Source organism: Eleginops maclovinus, chromosome 17, assembly GCF_036324505.1.
Source record: "Eleginops maclovinus isolate JMC-PN-2008 ecotype Puerto Natales chromosome 17, JC_Emac_rtc_rv5, whole genome shotgun sequence".
Classification (NCBI taxonomy): Eukaryota; Metazoa; Chordata; class Actinopteri; order Perciformes; family Eleginopidae; genus Eleginops; species Eleginops maclovinus.
This window is the reverse complement of record NC_086365.1, coordinates 12,083,694-12,106,169: the sequence shown is the minus strand read 5'-3', so window position 1 is coordinate 12,106,169 and position 22,476 is coordinate 12,083,694. Positions and strand designations below refer to the sequence as shown.

The window sequence follows — 22,476 nt, the reverse complement described above, 5'->3', positions numbered from 1 at the left end:
GATATATTTTTATTAATGTTCTTTGACAAAAACAATACAAGAATATATATTTATATATATTTAAAATAGAATAAATACACATATATATTTTAATATATATAATTAAAAAACATAATTTAATCAATTATCTAGCTAATTATGCATAAGTAAAAATGCAAATATATGTTAAAACTGCTCAGAATTACTAATAACTTTTACATTTTTCAGATGTAATTACACTGACGGTACACTTTGACCCTTTAATCATCTTTCCTGAAGAACTGTCAGGGCCATAGCCTTTCTCCCAGCACACAGTTAGGACTGACTGTAGGAAAGCACAGGTGTTACTGATAACCCTAACGATGGCCTCAGGTCTCCAGTGATTGACAGTGAGCATCGTTAGTTCAATTATTCTCACCTGTGCTTTCCTACCGTGTCAAGTCACAATGTGATCTTTCTGTGCAAGGACTTATTATGGAAAAATGGCAGAAAAAGAAGGTAGGGTCCAACACATTTAACTGAACTTGACATGGTTTGTGTGAATCTGCTGCTTAATAATGAGAGTTTTCTTGCCGTGAAGATTGTGCCCAATGCTAGTGCATGTCAACAGCATTGCCATTAAATACAAGAAAATGTTTGTTAAGTGTGTTATATAAGAAAACAGAACAATGTCAGGCCAAAGTAAATATATATTCCTTTATTTAACTTAATTGTAATCCTAAAAAATAAACCCCATATTTGGAAAAACGTACCAGTAATATTAAAACTATAGTCTAATGAATTAAAATCGAGCATAAATCACACATTAAAAGCGAGTCTAAAAAGGTGAGTTTTTGTCAGTGTTTTGAAGGTTGGGAGGTCAATACAGTCCACCCTGAACCCAAATCTGCCTGTGAAGAAACCTAGGTGCTGTTTTGAATGAAACCAGCCCATGGTGCACTTTGACCGTTTCTACCATCTTGAGAAATCCGTCAGAGTGAGACCTCTTCATTTTCTCTGATCTTCGGTCGTGCCCACACGCGTCCTGACGTTCCCCGCGAAGTTTATCCACGCTGCTCGGCCAAATCCACTCATTTTCCACACCTACCTGACATGCGGCATTTACGGGGAGAAGAGACTAAAAAAAAAAATCTTGTTTCTCTACGATGTGGATTTGTACATTTGTGTTTTTGTTGTAACCGAGCTGGTTTGATACAACTTCCTTCTAAGGACGCAGAGACGGAACCGACAACAATAGATTATAAAACAGTATGCTGCAGTTCAGCTGCAAGGCGAGGGGCTGGAGACGAGGTGGATTTTTTTGATTTTCTCGATTTCAACACATTCCGGGTAATATTTATACAGAATGCAGTTTTATTTGTGACTTATTGGTAGTTTACTTCTAATATTGTTCTTAATCGCGTCGACAATACTATAAAAATCATGTTTGCTTGTTTATGGTGCTTTATGCACGTGTAATGTAATACATGGATGTCTGCAATGCTGATTTTATCCTACTGATCGTGCGTTTCCGTCATAGTTTGGCTCATTTACAATATGCAGACTTATTTTAATGTCCACATTTCAACATTGAAAGCACCACAACTGCTTTTTTGTGGTGTTTTATAAGCCGTGCATGTGGCATGTGCCGCCCAGGAAATCCACGGAGAGCCCCCGCCATCCTGTCCCGCCATATGTCATTTTCACGGAGGTCATCTCAGGAGAGCAGCGGGTGGAGGAAATGAGGGAAAGGTACAGAAGGTGTTTTTTTTTTTTTTTTTTTCTTGGGTGGGGTTTTTGTCTCGTTTATTGCGGCCACGTTTCTTCGTGCACGCCATTTTCCCCCCCGTGCGCTTTTACGCACAGCGACACTGACTGAAAGTGGAGCGAAGAGGACAAAAGAGGAGGCAGAGAGCACCGGGGGCCATGCGCTGGTTGAGGTAGTAGTTTGTGCTGTTGGTCGGGTTGTTATATTACCCCTTGTGGAGATGACTGCGCAATCTACTGCCTTGCTGGCGCTGGTGTCTAACGACAGAGGAGCCGAACCGGATCAACGCGAATCACTGAGACCACTGTGTTGTTTTGTAAACAGAATAAACTGAACAGACTTGTGTGCTTTCAAAATAATCATGTCTCATGTGAAACTGTGCCACAGAACGTGTCAACTGGGATAATGAAAGCTCTGCTTGTATATGTGGATTGAGATGCATTTTAAAATGTTCAAATAAAGTGATTTTTTTAAAGGGTGCATCACGTGGGTTTGTTTCTTTTTCTGCAACTCTTTAAAACTCGTTTCTAAATCCAGTCTTATTTTGGAATGTATCATCATAACATATTATCAATCAGAATATTCAATCATCCCTGGAGAAAGTTTTTCACAGTTGCATAAGAATAATATCAAAGTCCACTTTATTGTTTAATTCCAAATGTGTTATACATACAGAACATTGAAACACCGTTTCTGGCAGTCCCACAGTGCAAATATAAACAAGAACATATAACATAAAAAGATCAGAGCCTAGGAAAAAAGGGGGAATAAAAAGGGGTATACAAAAAATATATATAATATAAATTAAATTCAAGTAAACAAAAGCTTTGAAAACTATTTAGCTGGTTTAACAATTTATGGAATTTAGGCACTGTATGAAAAAGGATTAGACTGTTAGACAAATGTAAGGGGGAAGAGCACAGGAAATATATTAGGATCTGACACAACATCATTTGCACAGCAGATTAATGAGCAAGAGGGTCAGAGTTCAAGTGGCCATGTTACAATGCAGTAGTATGTCCGAATAGTATGCATACTGCATGCAACAGTACATACTTATTAGGCAGCTGCACCTACTGAAATAAAATATGCTATTTGAAAGTAATATTTCCTCCAATCATTTCCAGGAGTTACAGATAAAACAAAAGTGCTGCTTTTTTGTTTTAACTTTGTACATAGCATCAATATTGTGCCGTCACTCGTAAGCTACAATAATTTGTGTACAGTCCCTTAGGAGCCACATGGGGTTTGGATAAAGGCATATATCACATGTTCTATGTAGCAAATAAAACCAATAATTTAATTGTACCAGTTATTACTAATACCCTGCAATGTCACAGAGACATTCATATGTTCATTATTTTTTTTGTATTTCTTCTGGGATTCATTTAGACCTGATCCAGGAAACCCTATTTGGGATAATGGCTTTACCCGAGTTAACCTCATCATTAAAGATTGCGTCAGTATTGTTGTGTGCATTTAGGGAGTCTGCATTATCGACCATGTTCTGTCAGTGTGTGCCCTGTAAAATGTTTGTGAGCACTCAGTAGTTCCATTAATCCCTGTACCAGTCGATCAGAAAGTCTAACCAGTCTTTTGAAGGTCTGTTGACCCCATTTTGTTTTTGTATTTCACAATGAGAACCCAGTGAATAGAACAGCAACAATATTGATTAGCTCTTCTGCACTTCTCTTTGTTTCTCACTCTTTCAGATTGATTTGGTCTTGTAAATTAATTTAGACTGCAAACAACAACAAAGAAGGAACGGCACATCCACACGGAATACATTTTTCTTTAACATTTATTTCTTTTTTGGAAAACAAACACTGAAGGTAAACATTGCTTTTTCCACCCACAATCAGAGTTGCACAAAGGAAACATTAAAAATATTTCTTTTTGACTCCATAAGTTATATTTTTGTTACAAAATGTACATTTAACATTCACAAACAGGGTTGAGGGTAGCACAACAGTCACTTAAAATGGTCCCTTACTGGCCTTCAAACATCGTCTTTGCTACAGGATAAACCTCCCAGCTCTTCAAAGTTAAAGTCCAAAATAAAGAAATAACAGAAGTGACTACTTTACAAAGTACAGCAACTTCAAAGCAGGAAACCTTCAGTCGGGCTAAAGGAACAAAGCAATAAGGGCTAACTCGTCAATGGATTCACAAATGTAGTGGAACCAGTAAAGCGCCCTGGGGGACTCCCCTTCTTTAGAAAGTCCCTCTGTACGTCCTTTTGACTTATACTACGCATGACAATTGAACCTGAGTTGATGTGCAGCAGTTGGGTGGCACAGCAGGATGACAAAAAATAAAGTTCTTTGACATTCATCTAAGAGAAAAAGGCTTAATGACAGGTACATGGATACACATTCAACACATATATTCTGATGCCACATTCAGACATTCTCTTAACATGTTTTTTAGTTCAAAAACATTCAATCTGGAGGTATGATACTACTCTGTTGAACTGGGACACATGCTAAGACCATAAAGTGGCGGCATCACAGATTCAGAAACAAGAAACACATTCAATAAATTAAATAGGTCAAGATTAACTATGTATCGCTTCATGTAATCACAGATGCAACAGCAAATATTGATGTATTACAAACAGAGTTCTTTCGTGGAATGTACATGAGGAAAAATGCTCCATATAACTTGTAAAAATCGAATACAAACGACTGCTGCTTCGCGTCGGGGAGAATGTCGAAAACTGTCAACTAGCAAAAAAGTCAAAGCTAAGATTATAAGAAGCCCATGCTACACATTGGCACAAATCGTGTGAAGTAGAACAAATGTTCGCATTTTGATCAAGTGTTTTGGGCCCTATGTAACAGCAAATTGGCATATAACGAATAGCTAGAGTAAGTCCAACACAGTTGTCTTTTTCACACATTATCAAAGCTGCAACCTGTGCCCCTCAGTTTGCCAGTACCCGTGTTGGTCTTAAAATAAGGTGCGATCAGGCGCATTGCCATTTTGAAGCGATGGCACCAACAATAACACCTTGGTCTTAAGTTAATGGCGCGATATTCACTTTTATTTAACATGCATAGGAGATTGGTTTGATTCATGTTTAGGCCAAAACACACCTTTCGATTGAATAAGAGACTAAAAACACCCAGTTAGCTCCTTGCTTCGTACTTTGCGCCGAGAATATGCACCGTTTAATTAGCACAACGACTTTCACGCTCTTAATGCACTTGCACTTTCGATTGTTTAATTAGGGCCCAATAAAAAAAAATTGAACTTTTTCTTTAACAATGCCTTCCTCGTTCTTTCGACTGCCAAATGTACTTCTTTGAATTCAGTCAATCGCTCGTATGTCCCGAACAGAAGACACTTATTCTCACTTTACTGTGAGGACTACAGTAAACCAGTGCTACTCCAAAACTCTAAATATCCTCTATTGAGGGGAAATCCTAACATTGATGACGTTTGTCTGTCAAGGACTTAAAACATGCGGTTTGTCTTAATGCAGTCGACTGGAATGAAACTTTTCAGAAATGATGACCTCTTTTATATCGACCCTCCAAGTTTCTCTTTCCCCCCCCAGACTACTTCTCCTAACCTAAATCTCAACTCAGTGAGACCGGGTAAGGAGGTAGCCTGTATGAACACAGAATAATAATGTAGGGAAGGAAAAAATACACATGCCCATCAGTTTGAGGAAATGACACTGTTTCCAGACAGCTGAACTCTTCATGGTCATTTTGTTTCTCAAGTCTGTCCATTTGCATTTAGTTTCCTTTCACTCCCTTCCTTAACATTGGCTTATACCCTTAGCTGCTACATGTCTCGGATGTCAAACACTGTTAAGAAACAACATCATTCAAATATATGCATGGTCTTTGCACATTTACAAACCAAAAACATGATCACCAACAACACAGAAATACAAATTCAGTCGGTATAAAAACAAACAGCAGTGTAAACCATTGCACCGTCGCTCATATTCCCAGGCCTATAATATGTCACTGCATGCACTGACACAGTCAAACCCTACATCCAATCTCGTGTCAACTCCCCCCCCCGCCCCCCCCGCCCCACATGTCCCTCTGAAGACTAAAGGGATCTGTATGAAGCTTCTAAAGCTTTAAAAACATGCAACATGTCAAAGCAACAGATAACCTTTGTTTTTTCTCCCTCTGTCAAACTGTTTTTCTCATTGACTTTGTGTTTTGTAACAATTATGAATTTAATTAAGTCCTCCCTGCTGCAGGGAATATTTCACGGCTGCTGGGTTAATGATGTGGGTCAGCCTAAAGTGCAATCACTCTAATGTACAAGTCCTTATCTACTGTCACTTTCACACAAAACAATCTTGATTCCCACAAATTCCAAGTTTCTCAGTGTACAGAAGGGTTGGGCAATATGACCAAATTACTATCAAGTATCCTAATTATATATATATATATATATATATATAGCCTGTTTTATGTGACATATGAGTGTTTTGCCAATTAAATGTTGATAAATCAAAAGTATTAAGCGTAAAAAGAATAAGTTGATATATTTGTATCTGGAAATTTTAAATAATGGCAATTTAAATTTAACCATACAGGCTGAAGAGACACCCCCCCCCCCCCCGCCCCCGCCCCAGACTTCCAACGTGACAGAAGATTTCCTGCCTCTGTGGGCTCTTACCAACGTTCAGATCGAAACAGCGACGCAGGTTTGATACCCAAATCCCATCACTGTGAATCCTTCACAGCCACACTGTGGCGAAACAGAAAACGCAGCTGACCCTGCAGCTAGGTTCATGGTCACGAGGAGGAGATTTTTTTTCCCTTTATAAACACATTGACTGTACAGAAGAGGACTAAAAGAGAAGGAAGAAGAGGGGCAATGTACAGAACTGCGAGAGGTAAGAAAGAAGGAAAAGAGGTATTCACTTCACTTTGGAAGAGCGTTCGTCTATCTCGGCTTTCACGTCTCTGCAGAAGGTCAGGGGCAGTCACGAGTGTCTTAATGTTCTTGTATTTTAGACTTTTGAGCGAACTTGAGCAGCCAAATTGTGTGATCGAACAATTCTGAACTTATACAGGGTATGAAACACCAACCCACCTAAACATCCACATTTTGGGATATCGTTTGTCTAAAGAATAAAATCAGCGTTCAGACGGCACTGAGGAAACCCAACAGGGCAGTTCAAATCACCCTGTTGCTTTTAAGAGCTCCTCCGTGGGGCTCCTCAGGGCTGCCGGTTGCCGTACATCAACGGGATGATGAAGGCTGAGATATCGTCTCCGGAGCCGAGACGCTCGTTGGTGATCCTCCAGCCTCGGTCCCTCAGCACCCCCCGCGCTCGCATCACCAGGTCTTGGGCAGCCATTGTATACCTGGAGAGAAAATAGCAAAAACAGGGTTGTTACCCACAGCCTATAAGGCCACTGAATTGTGATTTTAAACAATAATTTATACTTTACACAGACTAGTAAATATTACACAATCAACAAAGCCTGTCACTAAAGAGAAAGAGAGGTTTAAATATAAGGGGGATTTATTAAAAGGCAAACTGAGACCTGTGGAGGTCATCAGGGTCACAGTTGGCGAGGACTGTGGTGACGGATTCGGCTACTTCCTGGTTGGAGAGGACGTCCCAGAGGCCGTCGGTTGCCATTACCAGAACATCATCAGCCCCGTGTTCATACTGCGCCAGGTTATACACCTTAACCTGCATGCAAAGAAAACATTAAGTTATGAAAAACGTTCAGAAGCTGGAGTAGCAACAAATGTATAAACTTATACCAAAATGAGAGACTCACTCAGCTAAAGTAGCTCAAGTTTCTCAACTGAAATCTATACTACCCGATCCATATTCCCTATCATCATAAATTCAAAGCAGTCTTCATTATCTGGGAGCATCTGGAGACGTTTCTTAAGAGACTCTGGTGAGGGGTGAGTCGTGTTTGCGCGAGAGAATAAAAGAGACACAGACATAGTGCTGAGAGTTCAGACTTCTATGTGAACCCGGTATGAACTCGGGTTTTTAATGAATTAAAGATCAAGCGCAGAGCTCGGGGAGGGGAAATGCAAAACACTATAAGACGAAGTACACCAGGAGATGAAAGAGCTTTGAAACCAGCGGCAGACAGGCAGACAGGTGAGCTGAAGTTCTCCTGCAGAAGAGGACCTTTCTCAGGTGAAGATATCACAGAGGTAGACGCAGTGTGGGTCATGTGATCGACTTAGTCTTTTATATAGGAAATAAATGAGACAAAACAAGGGCAGGAAAGGGGCTGGCAGGGTGTGGAGGTAAGAGAAACATTTACAACATCTAATTAGAGCCGTTGAAGCAGAAGTTGGATGATTAAGATTGTAACTGTATACACGCTGGAGGAAACAACCACAGTCTGAGTGGAGTGGTGCAGGCCTGTTTTCAAAATGCGTCATTCCTGCACTACACCATGGGCTGGATACGGAAAACTCCCTACCAAATTTTCTCCAACTTTTTTACTAGATTGCCGTCTTCTCCACCATTCAGTGTCTTCGTATGTTAAACCTCCTGTAGATGATTGGCATATGCAGGACAAAGGCGCCATTTTAGTAGTCAAAAATAGCGTTGTTTGGTTTTGTGTAGTATTGTTAATAGTGAAGGAAATACTATTCCCCAAAATAGTTTATCCTCTTTGTCAGCTGGCTGCAGAGGTGTGTACGGCAGGTGTATGATTGACAGCTGGCAGGCTGCTATAGGGAATAAGTAAACAAGCCCTGTAGCTACAGTCTGTGTTGTTGGTGGTGTTGAAATATAAGAGCACTTTTGATGGCGTCTCTTACCTCAGGACAACAGGACAGGAACGGTTTGATGTAGATGTTGGAGTCGTGAACCTTGAGGTCATGGTCCCCGAGCCCGCGGGTCACACCGATGGTAGCCAACACTCGCGCCTGTGAGACATAAAGTGGTTTCTTATAACTGTTTTCGCTTTGTCCTGTCAGAAAATCTGGAGTTGTCAGGTAGTCATTAATGAACATATGGATGTTCCCATAATGAATGACAGTGATTGCAATGGAAGTGTTACCCTGTTTTCTCCCAGTCTGAATTTTCACCATATGTTGTTGATGGAGCCGGGGGTTGCTCACATTAGCACATGTTGCAATGGGAAACTGCTCCGTAAAGTGTGTTTGTTACCTGAATCTCAGAGTAATGTTTCTATTCTTTCAATTACCACCTGTTTTCCAAGTCTTCCAGTCTTTTAATTCTGTGCTAAAACTTGTTTTCGTCAGTTCTCTAAATTCATCAGCTTTTGATGGTGATGAACACACACGCTACGTCTCTTTGAATGAGAGGAAATTGATCAAAATCTGATACAAACCACTGAAAATGTGTGTTTCGTACAATTTATCTAGTGGAGCATTTTCCTTTTCGTCTTCTTCTTATCTCATCCCAGTGGGGTTCAACTGACTGTCGTCTTCCCAGTGGTGTGTGTCCGTACGAAATGTCTGTATGTGTGTCTGAGATGTAGCTACTGGAGTGGAACAGATGGACTGTCTCCTCTCTGTTTTTCTGAGGGTGCACATTGACACAGACTCACAGTGTGGTACTCGCACATCAGAGACAGTGTTCAACCACTCTCTGGGTGACTGGCAGGCATACTGTGTGTGTGTGTGTGTGTGTGTGTGTGTGTGTGTGTGACAATTTTGGAGCTTTTGATTTTCTGCAGTTCTAAAATTCAAGAGCAAATGTACAGAACGTGCAGTAGACCAACAGACACACACACCTTTTTCCCTTCTCCATAAATCAGTGGGAACTTGAGGTCTTCATCCTCTATGGTCTTGTATGCCCTGTGTTTGAGAAGAGACAATTATCACATTATTTTCTTTGTATTTCTATCAGTGCAAGATTGGCGCTTATTTAATTAAAAGGTTGACTCAAATAGTTTTAAATGCATGGTCAAATTTGGATTGGAATTAGTCAAGCTCCAAGATAAATACACTTCCTATAATGCACCACGATGTCCTTAAATCTTCCCCACTGTTTAAGGGAACCTTTTCTGCTCATCTTCAGGTTCATATTTCTATTCTGCGTCTCTACTGGGACATGTCTCCATGCTTTAATGTTCAAAAAGCTCTTTATTGTTCTCATACTGCCTGTGCTGCAGCACCTCTTTTCACCCTCTGCCTGAAACCAGAGCCCAGTCTGCTACTGATTGGTTAGCTGGCCGGCTCTGTCGCTTGGAGATGTCCCGCCCCTGAGACTATCACATACTATGTGTTGGAGCGTGAGAACCATGATGACATCAATATGTTTTTTGATATCAGACATAATTAAACAGCTAGGCTGGGTGCAGCTGTTAATGATGATTTAAAGGACCTACATGTGAAAATATGGCCGAATACTCCTTCAAATGCTGTAAAGCTTTTACATTTTTAAGGTTTCATGTTCTGTTTAGCACTAACCAAATATTAATTTCCTTTTTTCCCACCATTTGTGCTCGCTCTCAGCCCTTTTTAATAAATATACTGTAGGCCGGAAACATCTGCCATCCTTCTGCTAGCTTTTGATTCTGTCTCATTGCGGCGCCTCTCCAGAGGGCAATAACAATAAGTGTTTTCGCTGCTAAAACATTTAGCGAGAGATAGTGAGGGGGAGGGGATCTTGCAGGCAAACAACACAAAAAATGAATCAGAAGTTTGCCATTGTCTGATATGAGAGAATCTTGGTTCCCGTAAACAACTTTTATTAACTTTTGAAGTTTTTGTATTTACGAATTAAGGGACGTTTTTTTCATAGATTAATGAACTTGTTAAGGATCCAAGTGAATCCTGCCCTAAACATCTTTTGTGTTTTACTGTTTGTTTGAGATAAACATCTTTAGCCCTGCTGGAGCTCCATTATAAATCCTGCCTTGAAGCTTTAAAGCACATCAGAAGAAGCATTTGCTGTAAACAAGCAAAAGTAGACGTCAAACATCATTTTGCTGTCTCAAAATTATTCTCCAGCTGCATTAATTTGAGACCCAGACAAATAGAAAAATATCAAGCTATACCTAGAGCTTCTGAGATTTGGAGGGAAAAATAATGAAAACGCAACAGTAGTCGGCACACCCTGGCTGGGACATTGTGCTCCTGAGGTGTGTTCTTACAGTGAAATATACATCAGGATACACAGGGCTGTATGTGGCCCAGTGAGTGAGAGCAGCACATCATTACTGGCTTCCACTGAAGCCACAAGCACACAGCATGGTGCCTGGTTGGCCCACAGAACGCTGCACACACAGGGCCATCTCTGCTGTATCATTATACTCGGCTGCTGCTCCCTCATTAGCTGCTCCGCTGTATAGAAGAGAGTCCGCAGCAGTGGAGGAGGGGAGGGGAGTTAAAGCAGCAGAGAGACTGCAGCACCATCAACCCGTGAAACATTCTTTTCAGATTGTTTTGATTGAGAGGGCTGTTTCCGATCCGAGAGCATTAGCATTTTTCATTTTGGGCTTTGGGAGGATCAACCAGTTTATTTAATTCTCATACAATCGTAGGATGTCCTTGTTGAAAAAGAATAAAACCTAAGAGGAAGATATCAAAGTTTTTTCAGATTGTTTCCCTAAGAAGGAGAGAGAATTTTGCCACCCCACAACCTTAGCAGTTTTCTTTCTACACTATAATTCGACAGGTGTGACACGCAGGTCATTTACCCTCAACACACATTTTTCTGCCATCTGTCTGCTCAATTAAAGAAGTGGTATTATAAAAATCGGACTAACCATCCGTTCATGGTGAAGTCTCTGTAGAGCATCCTCTTGCCCACTTCCTTCCTCTGGACTCTCCGGGGAAATTCCAGGTGTGTGAACTCATTTCCTAACAGGTGAGGCTGCATGAAGCCCTGGAGGACACAATGACGGTCTTTAAGTCTGTCGAGCAGCTACATGTGTGAGCTAATGACAGTCGTTTTCCATTATATCTGCCACTTCTCTCTCGGAGTCTCCTCTCTGTATTTCGATTTTACAATCAAATGTGAAGGAGTTTTCTTACCAGGAACTGGAGTCGCTGTCGTTCTGACTCTGGTGTGAACTCCGTCGACATGGGAATGATCTCGTTGTTCCTGATAATGATCGCCCTGCAGACAAACAAAAAGTTGTAGAAGTAATGTACATCCAAGAGAACTTAGTTAACTTAGTTGTTCATAGTTCAGTTTTTCCCCCCGCAGCCACACAGAGTGGTACAGGAATGAGTCAGGATGTTTTTTTGGGTATCGTAAACGTCTATGCCAATTCTGGTTTTCTGCCATTATCCAAAATCCAATAGAATTCTTTTTTGTTAATGGACCCCCTGTGATGCTAACTCAGGGTTGGTTATCACTGATTACATACAGACTTAATAATGCAGTTTCATGTTAAATTGTTAAACGTTAATACAAACGGGGTGTGTTATTATTAAGCAGTGTTATCCTTGGATGGATTTGTGGCATGTGTGCATATAGAGGTGCTGAAAGTACAAAAGGTGAACTGTAGCAGGGGAGAGACGGAGGGCAGATGGAGGAGATTTTATAGCATGGAAGGCTGCTGACTACTCTCCTGTGCCAGCCAATTTCCTGCTGAAGTTGGCCGGGACAGTGAAAGGAGTCACAATATACTGACATCATACGGCTACGGGTCCCTAGGTTGTACTGCGGACTCATTCTGTGGTCAGAAGATCAGCATACACACCTGCTGTCACCTGCATTCCCAACGTATAGTTTTCCGAGCAGGTAAACCACAGAGAGAGCCGTGCAGCCGCCGGTGATGTTGAACACTTGCTTCTCGCGCTCAATCTGGGCATCCTGTGAAACGGAGAGACAGTTGTCAATCTTTAATGGCGCATCATTTAAGATGATAGGGGAAAAAAAGTCCATCAGGCAGAGAGAAGCTGTACATGCCTTCTCCATCCGTTGACACTCATAAATATGACTGTCGGCCATTAGAGATCGATGGACATAATTATTCAGACATGAAAAGTGAGCCAGACTGAGAAAATCTGATAAACTATTTAGAAACAAGGATGTGGAGGCAGTGTTGCAGACTATTGATTGTTTAAACTGAAACGCTGTGACCCTGTTGATAATGAATAATGTATACAGCGATATGTCAGAGGCTTTGTTTATTGCCTAAGCATGTCAGGCTTGAACTGACAAAACATGCAGTCTCCCCGTTCCAATCATGTATTTGTTACCTTAAATTCTGCTTTTAACCTAAGTGGGATATAATGAAATTAATGATTCTAGGTCCCAGACTTGCATGTGGATTTCATCTCACAAAAGCTTTTACTGGAGTAGTTTTAATCTTCTGCAGCAAATGTCAAAATAATTAAGAGAGCTTTTTTTTCCCCACTCGGATAAAGGGCGTGAGGTTGTTCTGAGAGGAGTTTTCACACTCATCTTTTTAATCTGAGTACTGCAGGATCCAGCTCGGACATTATAGGTTGTTCGCCACTGCCATCTAGTGGTAATACTGCAGTATATATGAAAGCAATTTCACATAAACTCTGAAGGAAGAAATTAGGAAAAGAATCTACTGATTGGATATATTTTGTAACTTAAAAAAACCAGACAATTGACCTGTCTGTTTTCTCCTGTTATAACGAATTTCAGATAAATCTGTTTCATGAAAAAGCAAATAACTTAAGAGAGATTTAATCAGATGCTGCCGTTGGATGTGAGCATCCTCTATTTTGTAGTCTGACGTGTATGTGTGCAGTTTAGTGGAGTGTTGCCAGGAGCCATCATTTCATAAGCCAGCTCTCTAAGGCCGGATGTCCAAATAAACTGCAGAGGCTACACTTGAAGATATCTAAATCTGTTAAATGAATGTTGGATGACATCATTATAGTAGGACGACATGTATCTTGACAAGTAAATGTACTAACCACCAGAAACTACAACGAGTCATCTTCAGTATCACCCATACTCAATCAACTATCAATCTACCATCAGTTACAGAGAAACACATTTCTGGTCATTTAGTTCAGTCAACTGTCCATGATCCTTAAAATACTTGTAAATACAATAAACCCTAACCACACATTCTTCCTTCACCCTAGAATGTGCTTGATTTTTATGGTCTTAGTCTTTTGACCCACTTTTTAAATAAAAATAACTTGCATTTTATTCAAAAAGCAAGCTGATAAAAGAGGAGGAAATAGCACAGGATCTAAAGATACTGATTTGTGATTTTGAAAGGTATTAAAGTCTGCATTGCAGTAAAGTCTGTTTTGTTACTTGCCTTTACCCACTTAGTCATTCAGTCACATACCTTTTATTGTCATTCTGTAATTATGTTGTGAAAGCATCACTAGTCAACCCAAAAGTATCAATATTGAGGCATTCGGTCAGAAAGATTGTGAATACTTTTCTTAATATTATCCAGCCTTAAATGAGATTTGACAACTGATCCCTGACACAAGATAATCTGCATCCTCACAGTTCATTCCTTTACATTTCCCTGACAAAAGTCTGAATATATTAAGTAAGGAAGGATGACAGAGTGGCCCGCTGGATGAAATTCCTGCACCTGCCTCTCACCATGTCTTTGAAGGCGTTCTCTATGGCTCCTATCACCAGGCTCTCATGCTGGATCTTCTTCTCCGTGTAGAAGCGTGGTGTGGGCGGAGTGTTGCACGGGGAACCCGGTGCACCTGAGGCCCCGCGCAGGGAAGCGGCTCGGGTCAGGGATCGGCCTGGGGTGTTTCCCTGGAGGTAGGGGTTGTTGTCGGGCTCCTCACCTAGGACAGTCGGGGGCAGGGAAGCGAGGTTGCGTAGGATCTCGATGACTGTCTGGAGCTGGCAGGCGATGTGGTGCTGCAGCATGCGAGAGGCCACAACTGCTGCACCCGAGCCGGCGTGACCATCGAACAAGGCCCAGTAGTGGAACACCAGGCCTTCATTGTCCTGCACACACAAGTGGCAACAGCATACAGTCACAAAGCATGAAGTAAATGTCTATAACTGGAAAAACACTGTTCCATTATTACCAAACTTCAGAATAATTTCATGGAAATCAGGATAATTCAGACAGGACCAGAACAAGAGCCAATTGAATGAATTCTCCCATGCTGTTGACTCAAACAGCCTGGCAGCAATTGACTGTGTTCCAAAGAACGCTGGGCATATATGGGAACCACGGCTGTTTCAAAGTTTACCTCCTTGGAAGAATAAGTGACTAATGTTGCAGAAGGAAACTAAGGAGTTGACAAAAACATTGACAGCTGTAGTTCTTACCTCTCCTAGCTTGCTGTGGTCCAAACGGAGCCCCAAGCCTCTCCGTTGGGCAGGGAGTTGCGTCTCTTGGCCGTGGGGGTCTTGCTTGGCGTGGACGGAGGGCAGTAGCTCATCGGCCTCCTTCTCGCTATGACCAACTCGCAGCAGGCCTGGTCTTCATTCAACGCACTCTTACCAGCGTTAATCACCCTGAAACGAGGGTCAAAGGAAATGCAGGTCCTGTAAGAATCCTATTTTGGCAGAAAACGTTTGGCAAGGCAGTTAAAATATTAGCTACAAGCAACTCATTTCTGTGAGTCAGGCAGCTGTGGTCTGGAACAAGCGGTTGAATGACAGCCAACATTAGAAGCTTGTTGTTGGATGAAACGGTGCTGCAGACTTTCATTGGTTATTGTGGCTCACTGCAGGTTCACGACAATTAGTCCAAGATTTCTATCTGAACACCCTGCAAGCAGCTGGCACGGTCTGCTTCGTGGTCCTGATGATCAAACAGGAGAGCTTGTTTGTCGTCTTTTTGTGTGCGTGACTATACATGCCCAAAGCTGTGTCTGTGTTTCATCTTTACGGTCCCTTATTCAACCAGGCAGGTTGCAGAGAGAGATGCTATCAAGGAGAGATGAAACCCAGTGCGTGGTTTGCATACAAGTGATGCCTTATTTCATTTGACAACAATTTGAACTTCAAATGTCTGTTTTTGTCATGCTCAGGGAAAGAATCTACAGATTATTCATACGAGCAGAATGTAAAACAGCTATTTTAATGAGATCACTGGTATTATTCCCCCCAACGAAAACCCCAAGGTTTGACTCGAACGAAACTTCAAAGCGTTTGTCATTAGAGCTAAAGCGATTCGGCTGCCCACAAATAGTGACAAATAAAGACCGTGGAGGCGGCTCTATGAGACTGGCGAGTCGACTGACGTCTCTGAAGGGTGTTGTGAATGTGTGTGAGTTGAAAAATTGGCATGCCTATTTATAGACACAGACTGTGGATGTTTTCTGCAAGGCAACATCAATGTCTGGTTTTCAATTGCTTGACATAAGATGGGGAGAGGCTCACAGAGAGTTAGTGACACTTTTTGCACGTATTGATAGGATGTGTATGAGTCTCATCTCATGAATATCAAATTCCAATATTTCATAATCACATAGTATCAACTTGTGATTCATACTTGCTTTTTTACAAAGGTAAAAACACAATTACTCAAAGCCTTTTTGAATTTGCTCTGTGAGAAAGAAAGGGAGTGAAAGAGTGATGGCTCTATTATCTTGAAAGCATCATGGAGCTGTCCATTTCCACTGCAGATTATGCAGTGGTTAGATGGGAGGATACCGAATCAATACAAGCCTTTGTATTTTGAACCTGGTATGAATTTGATAGGCCATTTTGCTTTAGTGGACTCCATTGAAAATGCAATAACTACACGCCCTTGTTAAAGTGTGTACAGCAATATTGTCGGAGCTGTTCATCAAAGCGAATTTTCATTTAAATCTGCTGACAATGGCACTGGTTCCCATAATAAGTCATGCTGCTATGGTTATAACAACAGAGGGCTGGTTTTCACTATGATTATGCAGCTCTGGTTTCAATCCTAATATTGTACCACTGGATACACAATCATAGCAGTTAATATCCTCTGAGTCTGGAAGAGGTTTTCTGCTTCATTAATCTGCTGTCAAAACAAAGAGCAACGTGATGGCTCGTGTCTATGTCCGTGACCATGCCCTGGTGGTTTAACCTTATTGTGTATGAAAAGCATACATGTTTCTACAATGTTTTGAACACCTAAATACCATCTGTCAAAACAATCCTTATCCTTCGTGACTACAGTGCTTTTAACGGGTCCAATCAATAATGGATCGTTCAATGCAACTCTATTGTGTGTGTGTGTGTGTGTGTGTGTGTGTGTGTGTGTGTGTGTGTGTGTGTGTGTGTGTGTGTGTGTGTGTGTGTGTGTGTGTGTGTGTGTGTGTGTGTGTGTGTGTGTGTGTGTGTGTGTGTGTGTGTGTGTGTGTGTGTGTGTGTGTGTGTGTGTGTGTGTGTGTGTGTGTGTGTGTGTGTGTGTGTGTGTGTGTGTGTGTGTGTGTGTGTGTGTGTTTGAGTCATTTGAAAGTGCTCTTACATCTAATTCATCCTCGTTTTACAATTTGCAAGAAGAATGGCAGTCATTTCATTTCCCTGCCAGTTTTATTTGGAACAATTAGCCTTCCTCCCATTAGAGAACAAAACATAATTTCCCCCTCTATTGTCAGACGTCTAATGCCCTTTTTGTATCTCTACCCACGGCAACAGATTCTGGGCCAGACATTGGCTCCAAGGATGAGATAATTATTTGGCAAAGCACAATGGCTCGTAGCTTTTGCCTTCGTTTAACTTTGAACATCAAAGGAACAATAGCAGCAAAAGAGCTTCATGTTAAATACTTAAGTCAAACTGTTGTTGTTCTTCTTGAGGGTTTGGGTCAGGATCGCACTAATGTTACCACCTGAACATAGGAGACAAAAAACTTGAATGGGAAAAATAGGAGAATTTGAACGGAACGTAAGAGTGGACGGTTTTCACCTTGAAATGTATTTGTAACAAGACTGAGAGGAACATCACCACAATGTGCAGTTTACTGATAAAGTGAATCATTTCCTGGTCCAAATACTTGTTTATTATTTAAAAAGTCTGTCCTTAGTTTTATACAGATATGGAAAACCACATACTCTTTTTTTAGCCCACAACTGTGACATTTGCTGACTGAAATAACAGATGCCACAATATACAGTGGTAGCTATTTAAGCTGATTATTTCTTTGTGAGTTAGCGGAAAACTCAGTCTCTCACCGACTTCATCATAGCTCTACTTCCCTCATTATAAGGCAAGAACCGTGTTGGGGGTACAATAAATTGCCACTTGATGGCTACACACATAATATTGTGCTCAACACCTGAGGCTAAGGCTACATGTTTTAAGGAGAAAGTCAGAATCCCCATCAGTTTCAGGGGCTTTTAAAATACTCATTGGTCTTGAAAGCTAAGTAACTACTAGCAAATGTAGTTAGCTTAACATCATGGCCCTTTTAGTTAACGTAGTGCTTGGGTTTATTAAAAAATGTCTAAAAAAACAACAAAAACACCACCATCAAAACTCCTTCTATGCTCTGTAACGCGTTGACGACTGCCTGTACAAATGGACATTGGGGTAGTCCAAAACTTGACATGCCAGCTACCATGGCTATGCTAGGATAAGATCATCGCTGATAAGGAAAGTGTTTTAGTGAACAGCAAATTATGAGCACTAAAACAATATCTTTTGTTTAAATGACTTTGGCAGTCTGATGAATTGATTCCGGAAGTCTGTTTTGCTGTTTTTGTTGAAAACAGTAGAGTACAAAGAGGAAAAGTAGGAGTAGGAGAGATAAGAGACAAAATGGCAGCTGTAATAACAGCAAAGGACGCTTTAATCACAGATGAATGTCGGGACGAGCTGAACTCATTAACGACACCGGTCCCAAAGAGACTACTCATGCCTGTATCTGTGTGAGTGTCTAACAGAAGGACAAAGAGGGAGGATGTAACAAAAGACCCAATTCATAAAGTTTTTGAGTTTTTGTGAGACGAGGGGATGAGGCCAACATTACAGGATTTCAAAAGGGAACACACTTTTTTTCGGCAAATGAACCAAACAATACGCAAAGATATTTAGGAACTTTTATAGCATTAAACCGTTCCTATCTAACCTACTTTTTGTCATCCGTTAGTCATCCATTAACTATAGCTTGATGAGCATTTTGTTCAGCATCTGTTCCTTATTAATTATTCAAGATACTTTTTGTGAAATATTAACCAAACACATTACTGGTATCATGGTGGAGAGCAGAATTGTCGTCATCCTTTGTGATTTATTGACAAAGGAGGAGACAAATACAGTGGATCTATTAAACGGTAGGCTACTGTAGCGAAAACCTGAGCTGCACTTAACTATCCATCCATCCATCCATCCATCTTCTCCCGCTTTTCCGTCAGGGTCGCGGAGGTAACAGCTCCAGCAGAGAGCCCCAAACTTTCCTTTCCCTGGCCACATCAACCAGCTCTGACTGGGGGATTCCAAGGCGCTCCCAGGCCAGTGAAGAGATATAATCCCTCCACCTGGTCCTAGGTCTACTCCTCGGTCTCTTCCCAGCTGGACGTGCCTGGAACACCTCCCTAGGGAGGCGCCCAGGCCACGTCCCCAAAGCCAACTTCTGTCGCCTGAGTCTGGTCCGTCGAGACCCTCTGCTTTCACTGCCACCCTTCTGGCAGCGCACCCGACCCCATCGTTGTTTCCCGTAGGTGGTGGGCCCGCGGCACTTAACTATATATCATCGAATTTACAAGGAAATTCTCTTAAATACAGGCCATTATGAATCATATTTTAAAAACACACTTCATCCGTCCTACAGGAGCTGCCTCCCCTGTTGTATTGCACCCAAAGCTACACCCAGTAACAGGCTACCATTGAAGGGATAGTTTGGATGGTTTGAAGTAGGGTTGTATGTCAAACTTTTATAGTCAGTGTACTTCCCACAGTAGATGGCTGTCAGCACACCCACAGATTGGAGAAGCAGACAAGATTACTGGCATGGGAGCAGCAGAGTACTGCTAAAGGCAGGAGCATCAGACAAACCGTTTAGCCACCTATAAAGGCCTGTCTCAAAAAATCATACAGGTCATGGAAGTTGCTGGTCAACTGCTTGAAGGGTTAGTTTGTTTTAAGCAAACAGAGGTTGTTATCGTCATCCAAGTTCAGATAAAACGTTGTGCAATTACATCAATGGGAGTCAACTAGTTATACACCCATGTCCTCTACTTGGCTATTGTTGCACCATTGTTCCAATAACAAAATTAAGTAAGACGCATTTGTTCACGGAATGATATACTGGGTTTCTCTACTCTTGTATATCAGAACTGTGAAAGAGTGCCTGTGCAAATGTTAAAGTGCAATGTATAATGAGATATGATTAGAAGAGCAATGACCGTTCCCTGTTATACTACAGTATGCAGATGCTGACCGAGGCCATTTATTTTTGATGTATGTTTGATATAGTAACTGAAGAGCCTAATAACATGCATTCACAAGAGTTGTAGCCTTACACCCTGATGCTGGTGGGACAATGAGGGTGCATCATCCAAACAAGATGGGGCTTTTTTAATGCTGTCATCCACTTCTAATCATGCTTTTCCAATATGATACATACAAGAGCAAAACGATGCCGCTTGGTACCACAACCAACATGGTAATATGGATGTCACAACAGGTGCAGGTCTGCCCCCACTCAGTCCTTTTCATTAGTCTGAGTGTGTGAGGAGCAAATCAATGGCACTAACTGTTATGGTTGGACACCAGCAAGCACCTGGGCCTCCAGATGAGCTTTACATTGTGATGTAAGGAGGTCAGTTGTTGGTCAGGTTACTTACTCAGCGTATCCGGTGGCCCACGGTAATCTCCTTGTTTCCTTCAGGATGAGGATGGGCCGAGCTATGTGGTCTGCGGAGCACTCGATCTCATCCGGGGACAGTCCCAGGAACTCGGGTCTCATATAGGGGAATTTCATCGGCAGCTCGGAGCCATGGTTGCCCCCTCCCCCGGAGCTGCCCCCGGCCATGATGCCACCCATGAACCCGGCCACCGCGCACTTGACCCGGCCGAGCATGTTGCCTCCTCGTCGCGGCGGGGGGTCTGTGGACCGGTGCGCGCCCCCGCGGCTCCCTTTACCCGAATTCCCCCCCAGCTCGACGGTAGGCTCGATGGAGAATAGAGGAGGAGGAGGAGGAGGAGGAGGAGGAAGAAGAGGACCTCAGATGGTTAAAGCTTCATTCATTCTGCACATGAGACAACAGCTGCAGCCGGAGGAGAATAGGATGAACACTGCTATGATGCATTAGATAAAACTCTGCACACCCATCATTGATAACAGCTCCACCGTCGTGAACGCGGAAATACGATGGAGATTAACAGGTCATGTGACGCAACCGTGGATGCACACTGTAAAAAATGTTAAGTCCATGCTGGCTCTCCGAGACTGACATTATAAAGGCTATACGTTTGATTTGAGAAGCACGTTAAGTATTTAAGAATGCCCAGTGACGCTGTTTCACTGAAAACGACAGGATTAGTTTTTTAAAGATACCACTACGCCCACTAGGCTAGACTACTTTGCAGGACTGATATTTTTTGCAGTGCAGGATGACCATACATTGATAATGCTCAGAGTGCAGGATGAGCTGCTTACTGCGGCTGACAGCAAGTTAAAGGAAAAGACCTATGGTTATTATACAGGCTATAGAAACCCTGCCTTGTGTATTATCCAAAACCAAAATCAATATCTAAAAATATAGCTCTTATATATTGGAGGACGATTAAATATCAGGTTTCAATGATTTTATGATGGGGGGGTGGGGGGGGGGGAGTCCATCTGTTGTTTTGCTGTAGCAGAGGACGACCAACTCTTATATGAGCCATTGCCTTTTAACCAATAGACTGTATATTTAAACCATTAACCTTCATATCAGTTGACCTTATGTTTCCCAATACATTTTTAAAGAATTGCTATACAAGTATAACACACCTCGTTCTAGTTTAGCACTTGTTACTTTTTTATATGAATCTTTTTGTAAAAAAAAGTTGCAGTTCTTTAATTTTAAAATCATTTACATTTCTGGAAAGTTCTGCCGAGCACATAACTATTTATAAATGACCCATTGTGATTTACAGCCACACACATTATGACTTATTTCAGTGGAGGAATCACTCATCAGGGTCCTTACCATAAGAACTGCAGGCCAGCTGAGTAGGCGGGCAATACAAACAGAACCCCTTGAGTATTTATTAACTAACCCTAAGACAACACACTTAATGACACATTATAAATGAAAACCCACGACTCATTATAAATAGCTTACAGAGATTTATAACTTTTTATTATCACCAATAGAAACCCATTGCAAATGTACCTGGGATGTGTGACGAGGTGTTGTAATACACACAGAATCCCAGTAGAGAGAGCAATTACGCAAAAGTAGGACAGGTCTGAACAGCTGACAGTGTTACACATAGAAAGGTATCCTCAAAACAAGTATTTGTGTTTTCCCCTGGATTGCCTCACTGGAAATGAAACGAAAATGATAACATCACATTTGAAGGCTGTGAACTTGGACTATCCTATCAGTTCTGTTTGGGTTATTGACCAACACTGTTATCAGCCCCCATTACCTAAACTCTTTTATGGCCTTGCTTTGATGTTATTTCACAACACAGCATTTAAAAGAAGTGCATGACTGATAATAAAAGCTCTTTCTCCTCCAACTGCTGGGTTTCTGTAGAAACATGCCGTACAGGCTTTGGTGTGCGTCGTCCCATGTACGTATGGGACCCTAATTATGTTAACGAGCAATTCATTACCTGCCATCAAAAACCCAAGATTAACTTGGAAGTGCTGGAAGGCTACACATTGTGTGTTGGATGAAAATACCACAAAATGAATAATGCGATGTAGGATATAAAAATATAAACAAAACATTAACCATTTAAC

The 22,476-nt window shown here is 41.6% G+C and overlaps 2 protein-coding genes across 2 annotated transcripts in view; one reads left to right on the top strand and one right to left on the bottom strand.

Moving 5' to 3' along the window:
* Window positions 1-414: 414 nt before the first annotated feature.
* The window catches only part of il17rel (interleukin 17 receptor E-like), a 33,708-nt gene continuing 11,646 nt past the window's right edge, over window positions 415-22,476 (top strand). The window contains exon 1 of the mRNA XM_063905720.1: window positions 415-477. Coding sequence (XP_063761790.1) covers window positions 454-477 — 24 coding nt within the window. The 5' untranslated portion in view covers window positions 415-453. The remainder of the gene's footprint in view (window positions 478-22,476) is intronic.
* Window positions 6,341-21,071, bottom strand: LOC134879279 (protein phosphatase 1H-like). The gene is given in 11 exon segments (XM_063905721.1): window positions 6,341-7,074; window positions 7,258-7,409; window positions 8,513-8,620; window positions 9,454-9,517; window positions 11,434-11,552; window positions 11,702-11,786; window positions 12,376-12,488; window positions 14,226-14,591; window positions 14,922-14,959; window positions 14,962-15,110; window positions 20,363-21,071. Coding segments are annotated over 11 exon segments (1,578 nt in total). The 5' UTR covers window positions 20,599-21,071; the 3' UTR covers window positions 6,341-6,926.